The sequence below is a fragment of the Oculina patagonica genome, chromosome 7, assembly GCF_052425735.1.
Source record: "Oculina patagonica isolate OP01 chromosome 7, crgOcupat, whole genome shotgun sequence".
Taxonomy (NCBI): Eukaryota; Metazoa; Cnidaria; class Anthozoa; order Scleractinia; family Oculinidae; genus Oculina; species Oculina patagonica.
This window is the reverse complement of record NC_135764.1, coordinates 23,457,838-23,483,637: the sequence shown is the minus strand read 5'-3', so window position 1 is coordinate 23,483,637 and position 25,800 is coordinate 23,457,838. Positions and strand designations below refer to the sequence as shown.

Below are 25,800 nucleotides of genomic sequence, written 5' to 3'. Positions count from 1 at the left end.
TTCTGGTCCCTCCAAAAAACAGGGCTCCTTAGCTTGCTCCTTTGCAACTGTTTTTTAAAACAGGCTTTTTAAAATTAAACAGGCTTTTTAAAATAGGTTTTTTAAAACAGCCCTTGAAAGGCCTCCACACTCTGCAGGAACATAATATTAAATCCAAGCATGGAGTCTAATATTGTAATGGCCCAAAAATACACCCCCCCCCCCAAAACATGTCCACACAAAGAGTACTCCATTAATTTATTCCAAACACGAGACTCTACACCTCCATTTGGGACCATGATTATGACTGTTTTACAAACTATGCCTTATTTCACATTAAGACACTATTATTTTAACCTTCAGTTTCTGGTTGTAATAGCTCTAAACTGTTTCAGAGCAGTGAGCCTGGTGGAAAATAAAGGTTGAAACTTGGTCACAATAAAAGGGAAATTTGCAGTGGCTCACATGACCTACCTTTCACTAATCCCAGAAATGGAAAGAGCATGATACAATTCCAAAGATGCCAACTTATTTTGCTAGTTTCCGTAAATGATCTAATAAACGCCCACTCTCAAATAAACGCCTCCCCTGAAGTGTAAAGTTTGTATTAGACGCCCCGTGTCTAATAGATGTCCCCCTCCAAAAACCACCTCAACAAACCAAGGAAATGCTCCATAGAGCAGGGTGTCAAGTTCCTATTTTTTCCTATTTTTTGGCCTGCCTCCTATTTTCTCCTATTTTTTCATGAAATTCCTATTTTTTCCTATTTTTTAGGGTTTTCTCAGGTACACAGAAACATTGTGAAATATTTGAAATGAAATTGTCAATAAAATTGATAAATTCTACAAAAAACTGAAACTTCATGTCAAAAAAGACCGCTTTGAAGCCTTTATGAGTGCTTTTCTTCTGAAACTCGTGCCCAGACTTTCTCAGTGCTTTTGATAGCATGCAAGATAGTGAGGATACTCTGATGCGAGAGGAAGAAGTAGTAAAAGCAGACTTGAAAGCGGCTGATGAACTAATGATGCCCTTTCAGCAACAGCTGTCAACAAACAAACTGTTAATGTAGCCACAATGATGCTTGACACTGCTAAGACCAAGCGAGACCAAGCAATGCAAAGCTTGGAGAAAATAGGACAAAAGAGAAAACTGTTGACTGACAAACAGCACAGACTGTTAGAAAAGGCCATGTCCTCAACAGCAAATGCTGCCAAAAACGAGAGCAAAGCTAAGGTTACCCAATCTGCTAAAAGAGCCAAAACAGTATAGTGTTGGACTTTTTGATTGTTGATTTTTCAAAGTCGTGATTGGCTTTTATTGTAAGAAAGACATACATTTGGTGAAAGTGAACATTATATTGTTTCGGTTTGTAAAAAAATTAGCTTTTCATTCTCACAGTTTTAAAGGTCTAATGACTTAAAGTAAAGGCATCTTGTGAAGTATCTAATGAAATTTGAAATCTGGTAATTGTTGTAGGACGAGTTGTGCTTGGTAACATTTGTTTATACGGCAATACATTGTGGATGTATGCCATTGTGCCTGTTAAATATTAAAGCGTTGGGTTGTGAAACAAAGTTGCTGTTGGGAGTGTTAAGAGGATAGAACTCAAAGAAATCCTCCTATTTTTTCCTATTTTGGGGTGAGAATTCCTATTTATTTCCTATTTTTTGGACATTGTCATTCCTATTTTCCTATTTTCTAAGTGCCATTTGTCACTTGACACCCTGATAGAGTAAAATCATCCAATATAGTTAGTTTCTTGCTTGACTCAGACATCAAAGAGGCCAACAATGCCAACATGGTTGACCCTGATGACGATGAAAACATCGATATCGAACTATGAACGACATATCTAGACTGCATTAGCGCAGATTAGAATAGCATTATTAGCCTCCAACTCACCTATTGTGTCTTGTATCGTACTCCACGAGCAAACTATGCGTCCTATTTGTTTTGTTGACATTGTTACAGTTAAAGTGAAATAAACTCCCCTCTCTAATAAACACCTTATATCTAAAGTTTAAAGTTTAATGACACCCCAGGCGTTTATTAGATCATTTACGGTATAAAACTTTTTCCATTTCTGGTATATCCCATAATATAATAGGTCACATGACCCCCAGTTGCAAAAGGACTATTGGTTACTGTTACACAGGGCAGATAAGCAACTCCATAAACTTAGTTAACATGTGCTACTGTTTTATATTTTTTAATGAAAATTTGTATAGAATGACAGCTCTTCTTGGATCTCATCCAGAAAACTAACATCAATCACAACATCTTAAATTTTTATACAAGTTTGTAACACTGTAATATGATGAAGGATCCATGAATGTCAATGCAGTTCATGTTGGCCTAAGACTATGCTACTCAGATAGCTTGCACAGTGGCAAAAATACTGTAACGTTGGTGAAGCCCCTTTCCACAAGAATGAGAAGGAGTAGAATGAGGCAACACTTCCTGTCTTACTCCTTTCCTTGTTATTTGCCAATTATACACCAACAAAACTGCCAGCTATGAAGACTAGAAAACAGAAGGCTGGAAACCAGGCTTTCAGCCAGATGGGAGTCCAAGAGTCCTATGGATGGCCACTTTTCAAAGGAAATTAATATGAATAACTGTATACAGAGGTTTTTTAGCAAATTTGGAAATCTTTAGATACCTTTGCACTCATAACTGCAGAAAAACACCTTGCATGCTCCTCAGGCCCTCCTATAGGGACAGAGTCGGGCCTTAAAAAATTTTGGACTCCCACTTTTTAAATCCTGACTAAAAGCCTGCTGGAAACTCACAGCCAAAGCTAGTGTTGTAGTGTTTCCATGCAACAATGTGTAATGCCCATCAGAGCTTCTGACAGTTTTTTTGCATGTAGCATTAACCAACAAACAGACCTTTGGACTGGGATAGATTGAACAGGAAGGCTCCCTTTGTTAGCAGCCTTCTGCTCAAAGCCTGTTCTTGTTACTCTAGCTCATACCAAGGAGGTTATTGTTACAGGCTAATGTAATCATACATGCAGGATAAGAAACTAAACATGGCTTTCTTGTGACATTCCATTTGTATCCTACTTGTGACTATAATACCTTAAAACTAGTCTGACACCTACTTTAGCAAGAGGAGTCACTTGTTTTTTTGTCTTGACTTGAACTCACGCACTAGCAAACAATAATATTATTGTACATGTAGCTGCTGACTTTTGTTAGTCTTTAACGCCGGGTAACAGGAAGAGTACACTTACTAGTTTGTAAGAATCTGATTTTTTCATCAAATGTTTACTAACAATAAATTGCTAAGTCAACTGCTTAATTTGGATACATCTGACACCAACCTCACAAATGAAAATATGAAGTATGAAATATGATCTGTGCACCAGAACTATTGCCAGTGTTCTGCCTAAAGCAACAAAGCAATCTAAAAGCAACTGTTCTTGATTATTAAAGGGCCTTCAAATTGGTTAGAGCTTTCAAGTCGCAGCAATTCTCTCAATAGTTTTCTTGTAGTGTGACTCCAGTTCTTGGTAGAGCTGTTCAAGGTGCTGCATTCGTTCCTGTGGAGTCTGCATGTTCACTGTAGCACTCATTTCTTCTGGCTTTAAAATAAGCTTTAACTTTTCCAGATCAGCTTTCTCTTTCTGTGAAAAAAAATAAAAATAATAAATACTATTTTCTCAATTAAATGCCCCCAGAGTTTATTTACTTGGCTTGATGAACCCGACGTTTATTTGAAGCCAGTGTCGGGGCCCGGCGTTTATTAACAGACTGCAATTTTCTGCCAATTTTTCAGATTGATTTATTGTTACCAATCTTCAAGACCAAGGGACAGTTTGTCAAGGCGGGACGATTTTTCCCTTCGTTCCGCCCCGAAAAACTGTCCCTGGGTATCCAAAGGTGATCATTTCCCAAAGGTACATTATTACGGATTGAATAGTTTATGTTGCAATCAAGATTTGTGACAAACAAAATATATTTGCTTGTTAGCTTGACCTCAAATAAATGCCAGGACCTCGAACAAACGCCCCTGGTGTTTATTTAAAAACTAGCAATTTTGACCCAGCATTTATTCAGGGCCGGTGTTTAAAGCTGATTTCCAGTCCGTACTGCGCAGACTTGGGGTTTGTTTTCGTTTTTGTTTTGAATTCGTTGAAACGTTACACTTCGATGACAGCATACATGAAGTTTTTTAGTCCGCCATTATGGTTCGTTTCGTTCAAGAATTCCTGATGAGCTGAAACGTTGGTATTAAATAGCGTCAAGGTTCTTCCACTCGTTATTATTTGTTCTGCAAGGATATCTGGCGTTAATAATGAAGAAAAAGGTAAGTTTGACACGGCATTTTTAGTTTTGCTTGTAAACATTCCTTTGTGTGAGGCTCACATAAACGTTGCAGCCGAGATTGCGCAGTATGGACTGGAATTCATCTTTAACCGGGGTCCGGCGTTTAATCGAGAAAATACGGTAGTACATTTTGTATTACATTCATGTCCCTTCCTTTTCCCAAGCACAGTTAGAAACTGACAAAATTAATTGTAACTTTTCAATTCTGAGTATAATACGAATAATGCTGAACAGAAGTAGGAAGAAGCAAAACAGCAAGCAAAACAGCCACATAATTTTAGCTTTAGCTCAAACATGAGCTTTATTGAACAAGAGAAAAGAAAAAAGTGCAGTGTAATGAATGTTCACTTCATTCATTGGAAAGTACAGTGAAAACCCCAATATTAATGAAGTGCCAAGGGACTGGCAAAATATGTATGTTAACTTATAACAGTTTTGTTATTTACAGTGCGGCTACTGTAACCGGGGTCCCCCAGACAAAGTTAACCAATCACAAAGCAGTACGGAAACAATAAATTTCAGCATTTTTTCCTTCAGCCAATGAAATGTCGAGTACAGAACAAAGAAATTTCAACTTCTTCGTTCGCCACGAAAACATTTGGCATGGCGCTGGATTTTCAACAAACTTCGATTGCATCCCTTTTGAGCTGGAGTAGTTGTGACAGCACAAGTTGGAAAGTAAATATCAGCGACATTAATCAAAGAGGAGTTATGTCTCCAGACGTAAAAGTGCGTGGCGGAGTTCCTCTACGGCATCAACCGGAGTTTTGGTAGTACCATTTGGAAAATAAAGTAAAGCCAGCAAAGGAAGACATTCTAAAGTGCATAACGTGCCAGAGAAAGCGACGATGACAACATTTTTTTTCACTTCACACAATAAAATTTCAGTTGAGTAAAAAACAGTAAAATTTCATTTTCAAGCTATTTACTTTATATGTTGAATAGAGCGTTAGCTAGCGTTGACGTTTCGATTTAAAATTTGAGTAGTTTCACATGCTGTACAAATGAATGTCATTTGTCATGCAAGTTTGCAAGAATCGATTTCAATCTCTGTGAAAGCAGTAAACGCGACGGCTGTTTGTTTGGACAAACTGTGTGGCGGAATTTGATTCTCGGAAAAAGTTAAACTTTATAGCCGGCTGTTTCATTGTTTTCTCGCAATTGTAATAATACAGAAAAAAGAACACATTCCAAACAGGAACATCGGTAACGTTTTCATTACCAACAAGCAAGTGAAACAGTTCTTTAAACTTCATCCATCTTTCGACGTGCTAAAGAACAGGACGGATCGAAATCCGCCAATCACAGCCCACTAGCATGACCTTCTGAACTTGTGGGTCATTTGCATGTAACCAACAACGGTGGTCGGGACTTTTCTCGGAAAAATCGAAGCTTCTCTGGCGTACAAATGAGCGACCAATTTTCAACTGTTTAAAAGCAAAGTTGAGCAGAGTGCTCGAGGTGCTCGAGAGGGCCGACCGGCGGCAAAGTTTGAAATAATATGTCAAATACGCCATACACTCCTTATCATCCAGGACCAACAACTCGACAAGCTTGTGAAGGAATTTGTTTCGAAAAGAAATAAATTCAGATAAAAATAAATAAATGAACAAAGAATGTTAGTTTTGAAAACATCACCGATTTTCCTGTTCGGAATTTGTCCTGTGTCTGCAAGAAAAATTGAAACAGCCAGCAATTAAGTTTCATTTTTTCCCGAGAATAAAATTCTAACAAACGTCCGTCGCGTTCACTGCTTTCACAAATCGATTCTTGAAAACTTGCATGACAAATGACATTCATTTGTACAGCCAGGAGCCCATCAACTTTGATGGGCTCCTGGTACAGCATGTGAAACTACTCAAATTTTAAATCAAAACGTCAACGCTAGCTAACGCTCTATTCAACATATAAAGTAAATAGCTTCGAAATTCACGAGTGAACAAAATGAAATTTTACTGTTTTTTACTCATATCAACTGACATTTTATTGTGTGAAGTGAAAAAAATGTTGTCATCGTCGCTTTCTCTGGCACGTTATGCACTTTAGAATGTCTTCCTTTGCTGGCCCTACGTGCATTTATTTTCCAAATGGTATTACCAAAACTTCGGTTGATGCCGTAGAGGAAATTGTTTGAAATTGTCACGAGCGAACTCCGCCACGCACTTTTACGTCTGGAGACATAACTCCTCTTTGATTAATGTCGCTGATATTTACTTTCCAACTTGTGCTGTCACAACTACTCCAGCTCAAAAGGGATGCAATCGAAGTTTGTTGAAAATCCAGCGCCATGCCAAATGTTTTCGTGGCGAACGAAGAAGTTGAAATTTCTTTGTTCTGTACTCGACATTTCATTGGCTGAAGGAAAAAATGCTGAAATTTATTGTTTCCGTTCTGCTTTGTGATTGGTTAACTTTGTCTGGGTGACCCCGGTTACAGTAGCCGCACTGTAAGAGTTTTTGCCATAATATCGTTAGATATAAAGGGGTTCAGGATCACGCTAGCTTACAGCACTCTGTAATTGAGAAAAATAACTTACTATTACATGGATAGAAGTTTGTACATAGGCTGCACATAAGTATAGGTTGTCCGTTGATCACATGACAAGGTAGCACTTGCACCTCTCAGTTTGCTATGTTTGCAGTTAAAAGTTTTATAGAAGTACCTGAAAAGGAACATTGAGTCTTTTCTTCACTTCAAGCCTATAAGACTTGTACTCCTCAGCATTACTAAGATCAGTGACACGAAGACGCAGAATTTCATAAACTTTCCGACATTGAATCTGAAAGATGGAATCACACAAGTGTGGGTCAATTAAAATGACTTTGTAAAACAACAACAGTATCAGTACAGAAAAGCTTTCACCTTTTCCAAAATATCAGTTATGATAAATAAATAAATTTCTAACAAACAAAGAACTAATTTAGAGCGTACAGTATGGTATCATTGCAGCAGAGTCGGTCTTTAGAAAGAAGTTTGATTGCCACTTGGTGGTGTGACAGTTACCGTAAAAACCCGCAGATAAGCCGCACCTTTTTTCCAAAAATTTCCGCTCGAAAGCGGGGGTGCGGCTTATCTGCGGGAACATTCGGAAAAGGTGCTGTAAATTTTCATGAACTGATGCTAATTAATTTTATGGAAAATTATGTAAATTAATATAACATAAAACTACAAGAGAGTACCGTTCATTGCTTTTGCAAGTTTGACAGCTCCTACTACTGTTTGCAGTGTCGACAATGGCCTATAACTTTAACAGTAATATTGATACTTTACAAGCGAGAAAATACCACGAGTATTCACAAGTAAGATGGCCAATTGTTTCTTTCTCATTTTGCACTTTGATGGAAAATTTGTCGAACTGATTACGAAACTCTCTTCATGCAACAAGTTTATCTCCAATAAATGGCTCCCAAAGTTTGTCGATATCATTGCCACGAAACCCGAACACCTCCATCGCCATCTTGTTTTGCTTTACGTTCTCGCCCTAGTCCCATATTTCGCGTCCGATCAAATGCCTGGTTACTAAGCTACGAACGTTCTGCAAACGCAAGTTCTTGTTGTACACACAAAAATCTATGGAAAAACTGCGTTGAATGAAGAAATACCTGTCGACAAATGCCAGAAGAAGATCACCCATATGTCAAAGTTGGTTTTCATTATATTAAAGAGCTCAAATTGTGGGTAAGACTGAAGTATTTTCTGTTTCAATGTTCATTGAGTTATTTTGATGAAGAAGACTTCCTAAAGACTCAACTTTGGATTTTTGACTCGACTTTGGATTTTCTTAATTTACTTTCAAAAAACTTTTTTTCCAACATTTGAGTTGTTAAACTCAGGGTGCGGCTTATCTGCGGGTGCGGCTTATCCGCAGGTGTTTACAGTACATAAAAACTGACGGCACATAAAAAAAAAAAATACGACTGTTCACAGCCCCTATTTTTCCGTAAAGTCGTAGAGATCATTATTGATCAATTATTGTTGACTTTGATGGGCCACTATCTTGGTTCCTGAACCAGTCAGTGTAAAACGCAGACTGCGGACTGCAGACCAAGGTTAAAATGCAGACCGAGGGTAAAGTATAAACGAAATACGAGTCACAAAGCCTTTTTCCCCGCCGGCTCCAAATTTCGAAGGAATGTACATCAGACAAGGTTCTGCAGTCTGCGTTTTACACTGACCAGTTCCTGAACGCAAGAAAAAAACTGGGGAGAGTGCAAAAAGCCAGTGGGTAGGGATGCAGGGTGTTTATGGTGGAATTTTGCACTCTCCCTAGTTTTCCCTCGTGTTCAGGAACCAAGATTGCGGCCCGTCAAACTCAACGATTGATTTCTATGCCTTCACGGAAAATGTGGGAATGTGGACAGTAAAAAAAAAAAAATGTGCAGGTAAACCTTCCTCACTCATCCCTCACAACCTGTGTTTCTTTCCATGTTAGTTCTTACCTTGTTAATTTTCAACTCTTCACGGGCCTGTTGCACCATTTTATCACTGAAACCACTTCGCAGATTTTCTGGTGCAAATGTTGAGAGTTTGCTGCAGTCCAAAGCATCTACATAGTCCCGCAATCTGATGAAGTCATAGGAAGGTTCCTCAACTATAGTCACATATAAAGAAAGCTCCAATTAATATGTCAAGTTGTATACAGCATGATCAAAAACTTATGCGTGCAAAACTTAATCATAAATATATGAAACTAAATAACTATAATTTCTGCATGTCATGCATGCCACTCATGATGAAAAGTAAAGTGAGCATTCTTCTTGTGCTAACACTGTCTTTATTAAGACTGACTAATGTTAATATTAATGTTACATTTTAATAATTTAGTTTACTTTAGTAGCAGAAGTTCTTTCTCTAGCCAAGCCAACAATATACTGCATGTTGGTGAGATTCTAAAACTGAGCTTTTTCTAGGGAAGCCCTTGGCCGTGCCATTCCCTAAAAAAAATGTTTTGTAAATCAAGACTAGCTCTAACACTGAGATGTATTCTGAAAGACTGTTTTAATGTCATTAAAGATGCATGAAAAAAATCATATCTATATTGCAAATAGTAGAGGGGGAATTGCCCATCCAGTACCCCAACCCCCCCCCCTCCTAACCCATCCCCTCCTTTAACAGTCATTTCTGTTCTTATTACCTGTAATGTCTAAGACTTGTGGATCTTTGATGTAGAATCTGTCAACAGTTTGAAGCATCTGAACTAAACAATACATACAATATTGTTAATGAATATTACAAACATAATGCACAACTGTAAAATCTGGGAAACATGCCTCAACATTCTAGGCATTTGAGCAGGCAGCTATGACATCTTATAGTGGCATAGTGACATCTCATTTTGTTTAATTTTTGCTGCGTTGACATGGCATGGCAACTGATTTTATTTTAGAGAAGTCATTTTCTTCACTGGTAAGAAGGTGCACAAGTTTTGGCTGGCAATTATCCAATTTTAAAGACATCAACATTATTGGGCTGCTAGGAAGATAGAAAACACTAACAAATGGTGGCTCACAGTTTTCTTCAGTTAGAATCAAGGTAATTGTGAAGAACAGCTCCCTTTAACCAACTGTCGGTCGTCTGTCGGTCGTCTGTCGCCCGACAGTTGGCCCTTTATCTGCCGACAAACAGCCGACAGGTTTTAGCTTTGCTGTTGGCCAACAGACGGCCGACAATGTTTATCTGCTTTAATTGCTTACCGTAAAATTTCTGTTGGTGGCCTGTCGGTAGTCTGTCGGTGGCCTGTTGGTAACCTGTCGGCCAACAGTTGACCGACAGTCGGTTACGGGGAGCTGTTCTTCACAATTACCAGAATCAAAACATTAATTTTACCAACCTCCATGGCCTTGTTTTTGAAAAGGAGGAAGAATCAACATCTGACTGTAAAAAAAGAACAATATAATTTACAAATAGTTTCCAATATTTGGCTGTTCAATTGAAACAAAAAAATACACTTCTTACAACAGTGCGGCAGGGGAGGAGATCTAAATTAAGAGATTTGTAACTATGGTAGTTTATGGTTACATCATTATAGCAACACCCATTCTTGTCTCCATAGATCTTTTCGTTTCTTTTTAGGCCAGCGAGGCCTTAGCACAAAAACAAAGGGCTCTGGGGACACATAATTTCCAGTCCAAGAGGACTTTTGATCTTCATGTATGCAGTTATGATGTTTCAAAAGAATTGTATGACTCCAGAGTCATTGCTGTTCAACAATTCTCTGTTTCAAATAGCCAATCAAAAAATCAAATTTATCAAAAATCCTTTGTCCCCAGAGCCCTTTGAAGCCTTGTGCCAAGGCTTCACCAACTAAGAGAAGCAATAAGGGCTATGGGGACGAGCAAGGAAAACGCCGGATTCTGTTTGGCTCATGGGAGATGCATAGCTGGAAATAACTGTTGGTTATCAGACATTGTCCAATCAAATATGCCAAAATGTTAGTCCAATTTTGCAATATGTTTCGGACATGTTGTCCGAGAACTTACGTGACTGTGTCTTGGAAAATTTGATTGGTTTGATTTGAAATGCGAATTGATGTCTGACCAATTTTCTAATACAGTATGTCCGTTCAAAATAAGTTTGGAAGGACACATGTCATCAAAATCCTCATTAAAATTCCTTTGAAAACAATGTGAAATTAAGGGACTGGTCATCAGGCCAGAAGATTACTCTCAGGGCTCGAGACTTTTTTGCTAGCTGGCCTCTTGGCTAGTGACACCTTTGATATCACTAGCCAAAATCAATTTTTTTACTAGCCCGAATTCTCAAGCAAACCTAGGTTTCATCCTCGGAGACCCAGGGGCAGTTAGTGGGGCAAGGGAAACGCGAAAAAGCGGGTAAAAAATAGTGCGAAACTGCCAGTTACATAAATCAGCATATAAAAGTTCTATTGACTGAAAGTGCCCCTGGGGAAAGATTCTTACCAGACCAGTTCAAAAAGCTCTCTGAATACTGCCTCGTGATTGGGCAGAAAAATCTTTTGTTTTCCCTTTGTATTATTCTGCCCAATCGGCGAACAGCTTGACTGCGGTCCTTTTGTTGTGTTCTCATACAAACGAAGTATGTACACAAAGCCAGTTCGCTCGCTATATCTGTCTTGCTTTCTAGCGGAGAATTTGCTCGGGAAGGAAACGTTTCGGCTAGTGCCTCCCCTGGTCGAAAACGTCGAAAGTTTGACGGCCATGCCCGCGGAGAAACGGCGGATTCTTCAGATTGTGGTCGATCGCAGGAATCGTAACACTTGAATGCTGCTTGCGAGCTATTAAAGTTTGTGTGCGATATGCAGCTTGTTGCACTGCTATAAAAAATGGATGTTTTTCAGATCTTTTACGGAAAGATTGATGACAGTTTGAGGCGAAACTTTTCCAAACAAGAGTATATTTTTCACGAACAAACCAGGCAGATGTGTCAAGCGGCCGATCGCGACTAGCTACGCGTGCAAAGCGTGCAGCAGCGATTCTAGCACTGGCTTTTGTGTACAAAAGGACCGAAGTCAAGCTGGTCGTCGATTGGGCAGAATAATACAAAGGGAAAACAAAAGATTTTTCTGCCCAATCACGAGGCAGTATTCAGAGAGCTTTTTGAACTGGTCTGGTAAGAATCTTTCCCCAGGGGCACTTTCAGTCAATAGAACTTTTATATGCTGATTTATGTAACTGGCAGTTTCGCGCTATTTTTTACCCGCTTTTTCGCGTTTCTCTTGCCCCACAAACTGCCCCTGGGTCTCCGAGGATGACCTAGGTTTAGGCATGGGCATTTTGTTGTCTTCACTGGCCCTGTTATCATCATCTTTAGGGTTAATTGTAGGTTACTTAAATTTGGTAATTTCAGCTTGGTCACAGTCTTCGATAATTTTATACGTGACGACACTTGTACTTGTCAGTTCTGTTGTCTCGGAGTTGATTTCGATGTATGGTTTTCTTCCAATCAAATTCCTGAAATTTTAACTAGCCATTTTGGCTAATGAAAGCCCAAAACCTACTACCCAAAACTGCTTTTTTTACTAGCCTGTGGCTAGTTGGCTACCGTAAGTCTCAAGTCCAGACTCTACCAACCTAATACGCGCTCTTATCTTGTCTGGGTAAGCATAATACTGATACACTGTTGTGTATCCTGCTAGGCTGTAATGTGTTTCCCCAGCCTCCTTTCTCTTCTCAAATCTATGACAGAAAAAGAAAACTGTTATATATACATGTATGAATACCACTGCTCGACTATTGCTCATAAACTTTCAATATAATTAAAACGGAATTCAATTTTTATAGTGGTATCCGTCAATTCACATTACTCCATAGCAAAAGTTTGAGTAACTTTAGGGCCAATTTACACAGTACAACTTTCTTGGGTGCATGTGACAAGCTTATGACATGCCTACGACAGGGCTTAGGACCATTTACGTGCAACAACTCACTTAAAAAAGAGTTGAAGATTTAATTAGCACAACACCATTTGTAGGGCTGTCGTAGCATGCTCCTCAGAGCATGTGTGTCTGGTTACTGCCACAATAACACTGTTTAGCATAACCACACTGACCGTCTATTGGTGATTGCACAATCTGATTGGCTACACAGGTGCCGTCTATTGATCAATAGATGGCTCTTGAAACGAGCGCTAAGTTTTTACGCATAATTTTATCAATCAAAACCTTCAATAAATCAATTCTAGCGATATTCTGAGTTTAATAGATCGGTCAGTGGGTTATGCTAAAACAATTAGACAGCTTGCTCTCAGTTTCTATCGACTTTGATAGTTGGCTCGGGGCCGATAGAAACCTCGAGCTCGCCGTCTAATTGTTAAATATCACTCTTAATTGGAGTCTTACCACTTACAGCCTTCTACAATACTAAAGCAAAAATTTAATGTGCTAACTTCAATATCATTTTGTTGCTACACCTCAAGCCCAGCAAGTAAAAAGCTGATTTCTCAAGAAATTACACTGCATTATTTGAGATATAACAAATTCTAAGGTATAACTCTTTTAAAAATGCATACTTACAAAAGGAAAAAACGCCATCTTTCATCATCAGAATCTAAAGGAACAAGCACACCAGATATTGGACATTATGTTTTCTGATGATATTATCTAAACCACATAACATGACAGTAGGCAGTGTTTGGGACAAAGGCAGCCTTTATTAATAATTATTACAATATAATAAATTAACTAATTTTCACAATATATATAACTATTATTTGAATATAATATAAGCTAATAAGTCAAATAACACTAAACACAATTTAACAGAGTGGCTGCTAATAAAATAGATAATGAAAACGAAGTAAAAAACTAAGAAAAAATGAAACGCCAGGGAGGGAGGGAGGGAGGGAGAAAAGGAAAAACTGCCAATATGTGTAGTAGCCAGGTGTAGCGTGTACTAGCAAGCTAAGCAATTGAGCAATAAAACTCAACCCTCTGCACGATCCCTTTTGTACCTAGCGTGTTTGTACTTTTACTAACGTTAGGCAAAAACCAACTAGTAGTTACAATTAACAGGTGATGGGAAATTACTAGTACTAAAATAAACTGCACGAGTTGCTTGGATCCAAGTATGATGCAAGACTGCCCATGACCCAAAACTGATGTTTGTTATTTAGAAGCACATCACCCAATAACCATCGGCTGATGTTCCCCCTAAACCACATAACATGACAGTAGGCAGTGTTTGAGACAAAGGCAGCCTTTATTAATAATTATTACAATATAATAAATTAACTAATTTTCACAATATATATAACTATTATTTGAATATAATATAAGCTAATAAGTCAAATAACACTCCAAACCCAGAAGGAGAAGGTTGTGAAAGGAAAATATGAAAAACTAAACTGTGGAAAGTAATGTATTGGCAATAACATTGACAGACTCTAATCGAACAGACAGTGGAACCATAAGGTAAAGTAGCACGGCATCGGAGTGCCAATCACCAAGGATCTTAATGAGCTCGACAGGCAACCCTGCACGAAAAGCGAAGGAGGCACCACCCCGCCGAAAAGAGTGAGTGGCAAAATCTTTGGCTGGCAGCCCCAGAGCTTGGAGGATGCTTTGGAGGCGCTGCAGGAATCTAGAATAAGTAAAAACTTTGTAGGCAAGGGAGGTAGGATCAACCCACATAAAGGCCTGGGATTGCAAGGGAGGGTGTGTAACAAAGGAGAATGCCCGTCTGATAGCTGTGACGGGGCAAAGGGGAGAACCCGGTATGAGAGGTAGGGGAAGTTGTACAACCCGTTCCCGAAACTGAATAGTTTTGCTCCATCGTATATCTATGAGAACACCCCAGGGAAAAAACTGGAAGTCTGACCGAAGGAGCTGCTGGGAAGGGTCAAATGAGCGCGAAGAACTAGCTAAAAGGTGGCTTTTCCTGAGCATCCCAAAAAAGGAGACCAAACATATTGCCCAGAAGGAGGCATCAAAACTGGAGCGCAGGTTAAGCTTAGTATGTATAAGATGAAGAATCTCTGGGGTGATGGGGAGCTTCTGAGAGGGTGGTTCTCCCTTAACCCGCTTGATACCGGTAAGCAAAGACTGGAGGGGCCAGTTGTTGGTTAAGGGGTTGGGCAAGTTGAATTCCTTGTGCAAAATACTAATAATGTTTAGATAATTAGGAATCGACGATGGCTTAAGTGACCGCGCTAGAAAGGCAGCATACTGACAAATATGGGTGGGTTCTGCTGGGATAGGGGGGTAACCCATACGCTGGCAAAAGCGGAAGTAGCTGTTGCGATGTGTACGATAAGTTGTCTTGGTGTTGGTAGAAAATGTATGTGAGCGATATAGGAAAATCTCATCTTCCAGCTGCTTGGCCAGTTGAGGGTCCAGACAATCTGCAACAAAGAAGATTCCTGCTGTTAAGAGACATGTGATGAGATAACAGGATGCTGTCCACTTCTGGTTGTGGTGCCAGTGAACATAGGTGCTGGTAAAAGGCCAAGCACTTGACAGGCTGGTGAAGGCGCGACACTGCGTCGGCAATAACATTAAGTTTACCCTCAATATGCCTGGCTGTAAATCTAAAATTGTAAATAGCAGATAACCAAAATAACTGCCTTAATGCATGCATAACTAGAGGATGGGCAGTTGAGCCTTTATTAATAATGTGCACAGCAGCCTCATTATCACAGTAAATAATTACATGGTGGTTGGCCCAACTAGGGGCCCAGCGAAAAGCAGCAAAAACTTGGGCAAGAACTTCTTTGTAATTGATGTGAAGGTGTGCAAGCTCTGGGGAGTCAACTGCAAAGTTGTGGTACAGCCAGTCCCCACGGAAAAAGGCCCCTGCTGCTACTGGACAAGCATCTGTTTGCACATCAGTTGTGGGCTGCTGATGAAGGAAAGCACATCTGCCATTGAAATGTGTCAGGAAGGAATGCCACCACCTAATGTCCTTGTGGAACTCTGGAGAGAGTCGCTTCTTTGCTGAGGAGGACTCCAGTGAATTCATCATATCGAGTATTCGTCGAAGAAAAGTTCGCCCTCCATACACCACACGACAGGCCCAATTAAGCTTGCCGGCAAGTTGCTGGAGTTGGTTTTTGCTGGCCCTGCGCCTGGTGAGGAACCGGGAGACAACTTGATGGAGTTCTGCCAGTTTATTGGGTGGTAATGCCATTTCGCAGTGGTGGGTATCCAATTCCACTCCAAGGAACACAAGCTTCTGTGTTGGGCCAATGACCTTGCGCCAGCTGATTTGGAAGCCAAGGTCCTGGAGCAGCTTCAAAAGTACTGAGAAGGCTTCTTGGCATTCTGCCTTGGACTTGCCTATGACGAGAAAGTCATCTAGGTAGACAACAACTGTCTCGAAGCCACGCCTGGCCATCATGCGCCGCACGGACTGTGTCAGACGGTGAAAAATTTCAGGTGAGCTTTTGGCTCCAAAAGGAAGCCGAGTGTCGAAGAGATAGGTGGGGCGAGGTTGCCCTGAAAACTGCCACTGCAAGCCTGTTGCTGAGTAGTTGTTTTTGTGAATGGGAACCGATCTGTATGCATGCCTCAGATCAATTTTTGCCATGAAATAATTTGGAGAAAAGGAAAAACTGCCAATATGTGTAGTAGCCAGGTGTAGCGTGTACTAGCAAGCTAAGCAATTGAGCAATAAAACTCGACCCTCTGCGCGATCCCTTTTTGTACCTAGCGTGTTTGTACTTTTACTAACGTTAGGCAAAAACCAACTAGTAGTTACAATTAACAGGTGATGGGAAATTACTAGTACTAAAATAAACTGCACGAGTTGCTTGGATCCAAGTATGATGCAAGACTGCCCATGACCCAAAACTGATGTTTGTTATTTAGAAGCACATCACCCAATAACCATCGGCTGATGTTCCCCTTTTAAAAAGCAGACATTTTAACTGTGACCAACTGACTGACTGACTGAACAGTAGACTATCTGGCCTACTATAGTCGACCCAATAAATGGTTGGCTTGCTGACTGACTGACTGACTGACTCATGGATGGTTGGACAGATTAAAAACTGTGGATTGACCATACTGTACCTATATATGATGACCCATCAATGAACCACAGCAAGAAAGTCTGAAGTCTTTCATGATAATCCTGGAGTCTTGGAGTAGTTACATCAGCCTGAGCAATTTAATGATAAAAACAATGCATTTAAACCGCTGCTGGTTAAAGTCCTATCTTTGAAGACTGCAACAAGAGACAGGTGTATAAATGGGTGCTGGTGAACTAATGCTGTGGGGTAACTTTGTGATGAACTAGCATTCCATCCAGGGGGAGTAAAAATACTCTTAGTCGCTTCATGCTACAGAAACTGGGATAAGCTCTGCCCTGTACAGGCCATTAGGCTTGATGCAGACTTTATATCACTAGTTACAGTCTGATTAAACACTGCTGTTTTGTTAGCCAAGTTCATTAGAATTAGGGAAATGGTCAAAACTATTGTACTCAGACAGGACCCACCACCCTGCAAAAAGACAGGTGGTCCCTTCATGTACCCCCCTTCCCCGCCTTAAAAGATGATGTCTTGTTTGTATAGCCCCCACTCTATCAGGAGTAGAAACTAAGAAAAAAGATTTAAACATCCTTGTGTCATTTCTCCAGCAATGCAAGCTTCATAATAATAATAATAATAATAATAATAATAATAATAATAATAATAATAATAATAATAATAATAACGGCTTTATTGGAAGAGCTTCCACAGAGTGGCTCTTCATGCACACCTAATATGAAATTTTGAAGCCAATAAATTTTGTCCATTTGGCTGATCAGACAGGTGTTATCTTGCATAACCCCCCTACCCCTACAAAAGGTGGGTCCCCGTCGAGTACACTTGTTATGACCACTTCCCTTACTTACTGAACTTACATTGGATAGTCAAACCTCTCCTTATGGACACCTCTATCATACAGACACCACTCTTTTACAGACTGTTTAGTACATGGTCCTAAACAGACCACAATTCATAAAAACTCTTCCTCTGTAATTTGCCATTCCGAGGTTGCGTAGGGAACTGGGGCCCGTTTCAAATTTTTAAGTAATCGATAACCTGCACCACCACATGAAAGATCACGGTGAGATTGGCCATTTGATCAAGTTTGATGCTTTCAGGATGAATAGAAACGAAGTTATGGACCTTGAAACATGGATAAAAATCCATACAAACGTCTCTTATTGTGAGCCAGCGTCCCCCCAAACCATATAAACTTTTAAAATTCTCATCCATAATATTTTAGTGACAGCTGTAAAATCCTGCCAAAGATCCATTATTTGATAGAAACTAAGATGAAATCACTATGTTTGACCATTTTAAAGAGTATCACAAAAATCATAAAAAATTTAAGAGTTTATATGGTTTTGGGGGACACTGTCTCAAAATAAAAGATGTTTGTATGGATTTATTAACCATGTTTCAAGGTCCATAACTTTGTTCATCCTAAAAGCATCAAACTTGGTCAAATGACCAATCTCACCGGGTTCTTTCATGTTAAAATTAAAAACTCACCCCAGTTCCCTGCGCAACCTTGGAATGGCCAATACAGACACTCTTCCCCGTCCCTTTGGTGCCAGTATTAAAGAGGTTTGATTCAATATGGAGGATATTTACCTTGTAGATTTCATATTCAATGTCGTTTTTCTTGTACGAATGCAGTAGATCTCCCATTGGTCTGAATTTTGCTTCACCGGGAAGTTTTGCAATAAACTCATCTAAATTTGTCAGACATCCTATCCATAAACAAAACAATAATGACAAGGTTACAAATGGCTGGAGAGCATAGTCTACATGTACATGTATGTCCAAAAGTCTGCCTTATCTAGGTTTATGAAGCATTATTAAAAAAAAGTGACTAGGAGTATTTTCTACTCCCTGTGGATTACATGCTAGTCATTCATGGGGCTACCATTCCCCCAGCATTAAATTGGCCTCTTTCCATTTGTACTGGAGAGAGCCACTGTGAGAGTAAAATGTGTTGATAATGACCCCTGTGATAAAAAATATAAAGTGGGAGGCATGGTGATTGGTGCGCTCGACTCTGGTTTGAGCCATCTGGATTCAAGCCCTGGAAGGGTCATTGTGCTGTATTCTCTGTTCTTTGTTCTGTTGTGCAAGACACTTTACCCTCACAATGCCTCTCCAGTTACCCTGGTGTATAAATGAGTATTGGCAAATTAAATTCTAGGGGGTAACCATGGGATGTACTGGTGGCATCCTATCAGTGGGGAGTGCAAATACTCCTAGTCGCTCCATGCTCCTGAAACTGTGATAAGCTTCAGCCTGATTAGCCACTAGGCTAAAATGCAGACTTTACCTTTACCTTTAACAAACACAGTGCAACATGGTATGTTCAATTATATCTAATAACCAACACTGCTCAATTCCAATTCGATCAGGAACAGTGGACGAAGAGCTTAATTTGTGGAAGTGTCACTGTAAATTCCCATTTATTATTATTTATTACCTAAACTAGATTCTTATCTTACCAGCAGGGTATTTCTCTGCAATAACACTTAGAACAGGGTCAGGCTGTAGAAAAAATGAAGATGTTAGCAACATCAACAGATAACAATGTAATAAACACTGTGATTCCCAACAGTGATCTACATATAATTTCTCCCTACATTATCAACACATTTTCACGGTTAATAATAATAATAATAATAATAATAATAATCGAATCTTTCATAGCGCTTTACAATCACTATGCTAAAATATAAAAATAAAATATAAAAATACCTAACTAAATTAATCTATTGAGCTAAAATATCTATACATGCAGAGAGTGAAGTTTTAAAAGTTAAAAATTTAAAAACTAAAAATATCGTGATTATTTAACTGGACTTAAAGTAAACGTGTATAAGAAATAAAAATTAAATGTCATAGGCTTCTTTAAAAAGATAAGTTTTTAGGTTCTTCTTAAAAAAGTCTTCTGATGCCGATTTTCGGATGGTCAGTGGCAGGTTGTTCCACAGCCTTGGTGCAGCAGTGCTGAACGCCCGGTCTCCGTAGGTATTGAGTTTAGCCATGGGCTCAGTTAGCAGTTCTTGGCCACTGGAACGTAGTGACCGAGAGAACTTTCTAAAACTTAGCATACTAGAAACATAGGATGGTGTTCTGTCGTTGAGTGCTTTGTAGACTATTAAGAGTAGTTTCAAAATAATACAGAGTTGTACAGGTAGCCAATGTAGCTTAAACATTATTGGGGTAATAGAATCATATTTCCTTGTTAACGTGACAATGCGAACAGCTGTATTCTGAACACGCTGTAATTTACAAAATTAATTAACCTTTTTCGGAATACCATACAGAATTGAGTTGCAATAGTCGAGCTTGGAACCAATAAAAGCGTGAATGAGAATTTACGCAGAGTCCTGAGTGAGATATTTGCGAATCTTTGATATGTTCCTGATTGCGTGGCGGTGGTTGCCACAGACACCAGCTTTCAAAATTCCCTGACTCATTCTGTGGCCTTTTGTTGATAAAAATAAAGTTTCCCTGACCAAATAAATACAAAATGTCACATAAAGTAGCGGGCCTCCAGCCTCTAAAAACAAAAACAAAAAACATTGCTGAGATTTCATTTGCCTGAAATGATTCTTCTAGCCTTGGCATTAAATCAGAGATGTTAAAATTCCAATTTTCCTTGCTCAAAATAAAATTCCCTGACTTTCCCCTGACTATTTCCTGACCTGTAGCAACCTTGAGCAGGCTGGTGAAGAGAATGACAACACAAGATCAAACCAGAATGTATATGCTTGTTTAAATTTATTTTAATTGGAGATTTCATAAACCAGTTTAATTTTTATGTTCCTTCACTTCAGACCACAACATTCATGAGAGACAGAAAGATAAGGCTATTCTATTGTGCTAAACCATTTCAGGTTGGTTGGCTGCATTTTTAGAGGTTCAAAAACTGTTAAATTCCCCAACTCACCTCTACTCCTTGTACAACTTTGCTATTGACCTCTCCATCGTGTTTCAATCCCATGTATGTAAGAAGACTGCCAGAATGGTAGAACAACTAAAAACAAAACAAAATAAAGCTCCTTCAACCCTCCAAGTTAAGACCATTTTAGTCGCCATGGCGACTAACATTTTGGAGCTGGCAACTAAATTTGGACCAAGGTCGCCAGCCTGGCGACTAAAATTGAGAGGAATGATTGAAAGCATCAGCTTAATTTGGTGACTAAAGTGTTTTACTGGCGACCAAAACTTGAGTAGTTGGTGGCTAAATGGCCACTAAGGAAAAAAATAAACTTGGAGGGTTGTCCTTACACGACCAATACAGCTAAGAGTGCCAATAACCATAATCAACCAATAAGAATACCCTATTGCCCAATATCGTTTGTCAAACTAAAATTATGACATCTTTAGACAAATGTCACAATTAAACTTGAAAATGCTGAGGAACACTCAATGTATTGATAAATTTGTGGTAACTTTCTTTCCTGATCTCCTGAAGGGATGCGTGTACCAGACATCACTCAGTGTAAAACAAACAACTTAAATTGCAAAGCTAGTACGACGGAAATGAAGAAAGCTAGGCTTTTTAATGGCCGATGTTTTGACTAGCAGTACTGGTCTTCTACAGGGCCAGAGTACACCAGTACTGCTAGTTGAAATATTGCCCATTTAAAAGCCTGCCTTCATGTATCTTCATTTCCATTACGCTAGCCTTATCATTTAAGTTGTTTGTTGATCTTTAGACGTGCATACTGTATGTACTTTCAAGAAAAACGATTACCGTAGATATTTGCAGCTCCCTGAAATAGGCACTGGCAAATTTGGGGGACAACTTTACAAAATATGGATGAGGTGGGGGGTACCAACCTGCACTTCCAAGTTGCTGTAACCAAAAATGGTTTCACTGTAAGAGGAGAAAGAAACAAAATAACATCTGATCAGTACAGAACAATCTACCTTTTTGGGGCTGATGCTACAAGCTACAAGAAAAAGTCAATATGAAAGCTAGGATTTTTTTGTGCAGTGACATCTATTAATAATTTATTCTTGCTACAATTTCCAAAGGGTGAAAGAAATAACAAACTGCTTGCAACAGGACTGTAAACTCAGCTGGCATGCTACTAATGTCAGATGTTAAAATAGTGAGTTTTTGACTTGGCTGTGTCATGTCTCACCCTTCCAATCTACTTAATATCAGGGAAACCAGACATACTCTGTAGCTAATAGGTGTAGCACAAAATGACTAGGAGCAATGCTACTCCCCCACAGACCAGGTTTTCAGTCCATCTGAGGATATTCCCCTGAGCATGGCAAATGACAATTATCGGTACCCATTTACACTTCTGGATAGAGAAAGTGAAAGGCTTTGACAAAGTGCAAGCCAGCAAGTCGTGCGAGGCATTCCGGGTTGGCCGAAATAACACACTGGTTAGCCTTAATAACACTCTGGTTAGCCTACAGTTAGCTTAGGTAGTTTGTGGTTAGCCTTTACATTGGGATAAGGGATTTCTAGCTTGCATGGCCTGCGAGTCATGCAAGCCATTCCTGTAAGCCTAAATAACACATTGGTTAGCCTTAATAGCACTATGCCTAACTGCCTAACAGTGGTTTCAATGGTAAACTAATGTTCAACCGTTTCATTGCCAGTAAGTTTAAGGGTGGAAACCCTCCAACAAGACTCACTTGTCTCCAAAGAATTGATGTGAAAATGCTGGATGGAATTCTTTATCCTTGTCAAATACATCCTTCTCACACTGAACTGAAAAAAAAAGAATCATTTTAAACAAAGCAGGCAATACCACCACACAATAATCATTTCAAAACATTACTCTTCTTGGTCTAGAGCTTTCAATAAGACCTGGCAACCACCGGAGCTCTGGCCGGTATTCTGTGATGAATCGCCAGCTAAATTTCAAACTACCTATAAAGGGGGATTTTTTTCAGTTTTATTATGCTTTCAGGTATATGGCATGTGCTGAACAAGGACAGCTACCTTCTTCAAATCTTGGGTTTACCTTGGTGTAAAAAATTTGGTGCAAAATTTTTTTTTTTTTGTTATGGAGCTATCATTTCCCTACTCCTCATTGTTTTGCAACCCTCCAAGTTAAGACCATTTTAGTCGCCATGGCGACTAACATTTTGGAGCTGGAGACTAAATTGGAACTGAAAGTCGCCAGCCTGGTGACTAAAATCTGGAAAAAAGATTGAAAGCGTGGGCTAATTTAGCGACTAGAATTTTTTACTGGCGACCAAACTTGAGCACTTGGTGGCCAAATGGCCACCAAGGAAAAAAACAAACTTGGAGGGTTGTTTTGAAGTTTTTTGTTGTCTTGATCATTCTTTGTTTTATGTCACTGGTGGGTTTCACAGGTTTTTACATCAAGGATGAGCCCAAATCCTGTGAAAGCCCTGTAGGTGCATACATTGTTATAAGAATTTAATCATCACCGGTTTAATGATTATGCACCTATCAATGTTAAGCCCGAGGGAGGGGGGGGGGGGTCGGGCAAGGGGTGGGGATTTTGACATTTTCTATAAAAAAAAGTCAAATTTCCCACCCCCGGGACAAAATAGTTGGTCAAAATCCCGACCCGGGAGCAATGAAAGGTGGTCAGATGTCCTTCAAACCTTGTTGCAGGGGATCATATACGACCAAAATCCCTACCCTGGGGCCATCACGTACGATCAAAATCCCTACCCTGGGGACCGACCTCACGATCAAAATCCCGTGGTTAGCCCGACCCCCCCCCCCCCCTCGGGCTTAACATTGATAGGTGCATTATCTTTCTATCTACTAGTCAGTGAATGGATGTTTTAAGGACAAATTAAACTGTTGAACACTCCTGGAAAGTTATAATTATTCAATTAACCTTTAATAAGTCTTAATTATTTCTATAGGGTTCGTTCTGTACAAATGTACGAATATAATGCTTCTAACTGACTCCAAATATATGCAAGATTTTTCCTGTATGCTTGATCTCACGGAGTATTTACAACTCAATAATAGCAGTTCACCGTTAAAATTCCTCAAATGTATGAAACTAACGCAAAATTCATGGACCAACTCGAAATAAACACATTGCATTTAAGCACTTCGGTTCGAAAAACATGACACATCGAAGCTCACCAAGTTTGAAGCGGACAGCTGTGTTGGAATCGCATTTGTAACGTGCCAAGGCCTGTTCCGCCAAAGGAACTAAAGAGATAAGAACCACAATATGACCACAATGAAACAGAAACTAAATTAAGTTCTAAAATGGGGTTTTTACCGATAAAATATCAGAGAATTGTCAAAAACCAAACTCACCATCCATGTTTGCAGTTCCTTCGCGCGCTTTCCTGCTGAAATGGGTGACACCGCTGTTCAGTGATGTTGCGGTTTCTTACCCTGTGTCCTTTGCAGTCGGGGAAACCACAGGCAGCCCAGGTAAGCAAGCTTAGTACAGGGTCTTTACTTTCCTATCGATGTTTGAATTTTAAAAATTAAATTTTAAGGAACCGGATACCCGTACAAACTATACATACTGAGAAAAATGGCGACAAAAAGCCCGTGAATTGCAGTAACTGAAATGTTCTAGTTATCCAACCATTTGTCTGATTAATTTATGAAAAGATAGCCGGAATTAAAATACTTTACAACTAAAAGCAAGCGACGCAGACTTGATTACATCCGCACACTAATGAAATCCTAAATTGGTAAAATCCACTTTTTAGCTGAACCTATAATTGTGAGACAACATCATATTTTGTATCACATAACGGAAACTTTGCTACGAACAAATTTGTTTTGAAGAGTTAAAAATCACCGTGAGTGTAAAGGCTTTTTAACTTGTTGTTTAAATTATTCTTGACAATATTTATTAAAATCTAGACTAGCTTTTTACGTTGTTTGACATGAGGTTGGTTGTTTTTAAAACGATGAGGTTTTCCCTGGAATTTATATTTTTTCTTATCAATATTTTTCGGGCTGGAGAGCGTTCCTAAATTAAGTATTTTTATTTTTTCTTTAGAAACCCCTTCTACCTGAAATGCTGAATTGTATAGTTTCTCCTTTAGGCTTCCGTGATCTAGATACAATTAAGAAACAAGCTTTCAAAATTTATTTGTATTGAAAATTTGCTAAGAGGGCATTTATCGCCATTATGCCATTAAAACTAAATCGATCGCAGGGGACATTAATTGAAAACTAAAAGGTTTTTTGTTACAAATGTGATAAAGGCAACCACTTTTTAAGAAGGGGTATCAAATGGTCTTTGCGAGCATTTGCGAGCATGCGAGCACAGCGTTTTTCTTTGCGAGCACGAGCATTGACAAAAATTAGCCTTGCGAGCAACGAGCACTTTTCAAAAACCTATCTCCACTAAAAACCGAGCATGCGAGCACTTGTAAAAATGTGCGAGCACGAGCAAACGAGCACCCACTAAAATTTTGCGAGCATTGCGAGCACTGCGACATTTTGAGGGACCATTCATGACCCCTTTAAGAGGCCCTTTTGAGAGGATCGCTTTTATATTCCTGATCATATTATACATCCCAGCTGTGCAAAACTTCCAAAACCTCTTGAAGGGACTCATTCTCACGCAATAGGCGGGTCTCTTGAGTGAAATGAAAAGAGGCTCTCTTTGCGACTAGAAATTTGCACGGAAAACTGAACAACACAGCAACAAAGAGAATTGATTTCCTAAAATAGAAAAGGAAAAGAAGAAAAGCTGCTTTTAAAAATAACCATTCAAATACTGTAGTATAAAAGAAGATTGTACGAGTGTTTATAGGTTTATAGGATTAGTGTTTATAGGATTAGGATTAGTTGGTTTCATATTTTAATTCTATATTTTTCTTAGCATCGTTTTAAATTCTGTTTTTAATGATATTAATGTAATAGTAACGTAAGTAGTTTTATTGTAAATAGTCGTGCGTTTTTAACATGAGCCCCTGGCTCGAGAGATTGGGCAACCACTCCCAACGTCAACGACTTTAAATAAAAGACCTATACCTATACCTAGACTCGACCACCGTGACAAATTCTACAAACGTATCTGCCGTTATTGACGTATTTTTATAGCAATTTCATTTA

At 39.2% G+C, this 25,800-nt stretch overlaps 1 protein-coding gene across 1 annotated transcript; it reads right to left on the bottom strand.

Annotated features, from left to right (window-relative positions):
• Window positions 1–214: 214 nt before the first annotated feature.
• LOC144660489 (histone acetyltransferase type B catalytic subunit-like) lies at window positions 215–24,184 on the bottom strand. Its single transcript, XM_078521136.1, has 15 exons — window positions 24,034–24,184; window positions 23,854–23,922; window positions 22,410–22,485; window positions 21,594–21,630; window positions 20,698–20,784; window positions 19,247–19,289; window positions 18,372–18,490; window positions 16,798–16,885; window positions 13,303–13,336; window positions 12,362–12,466; window positions 10,144–10,187; window positions 9,448–9,510; window positions 8,753–8,904; window positions 6,976–7,092; window positions 215–3,610 (listed from the first exon to the last, which is right to left on the bottom strand). The coding sequence occupies exons 1-15, from the start codon at window positions 24,038–24,040 to the stop codon at window positions 3,443–3,445; spliced, it is 1,209 nt and encodes a 402-aa protein (XP_078377262.1). The 5' UTR covers window positions 24,041–24,184; the 3' UTR covers window positions 215–3,442.
• Between the last annotated feature and the right edge of the window lie 1,616 nt (window positions 24,185–25,800).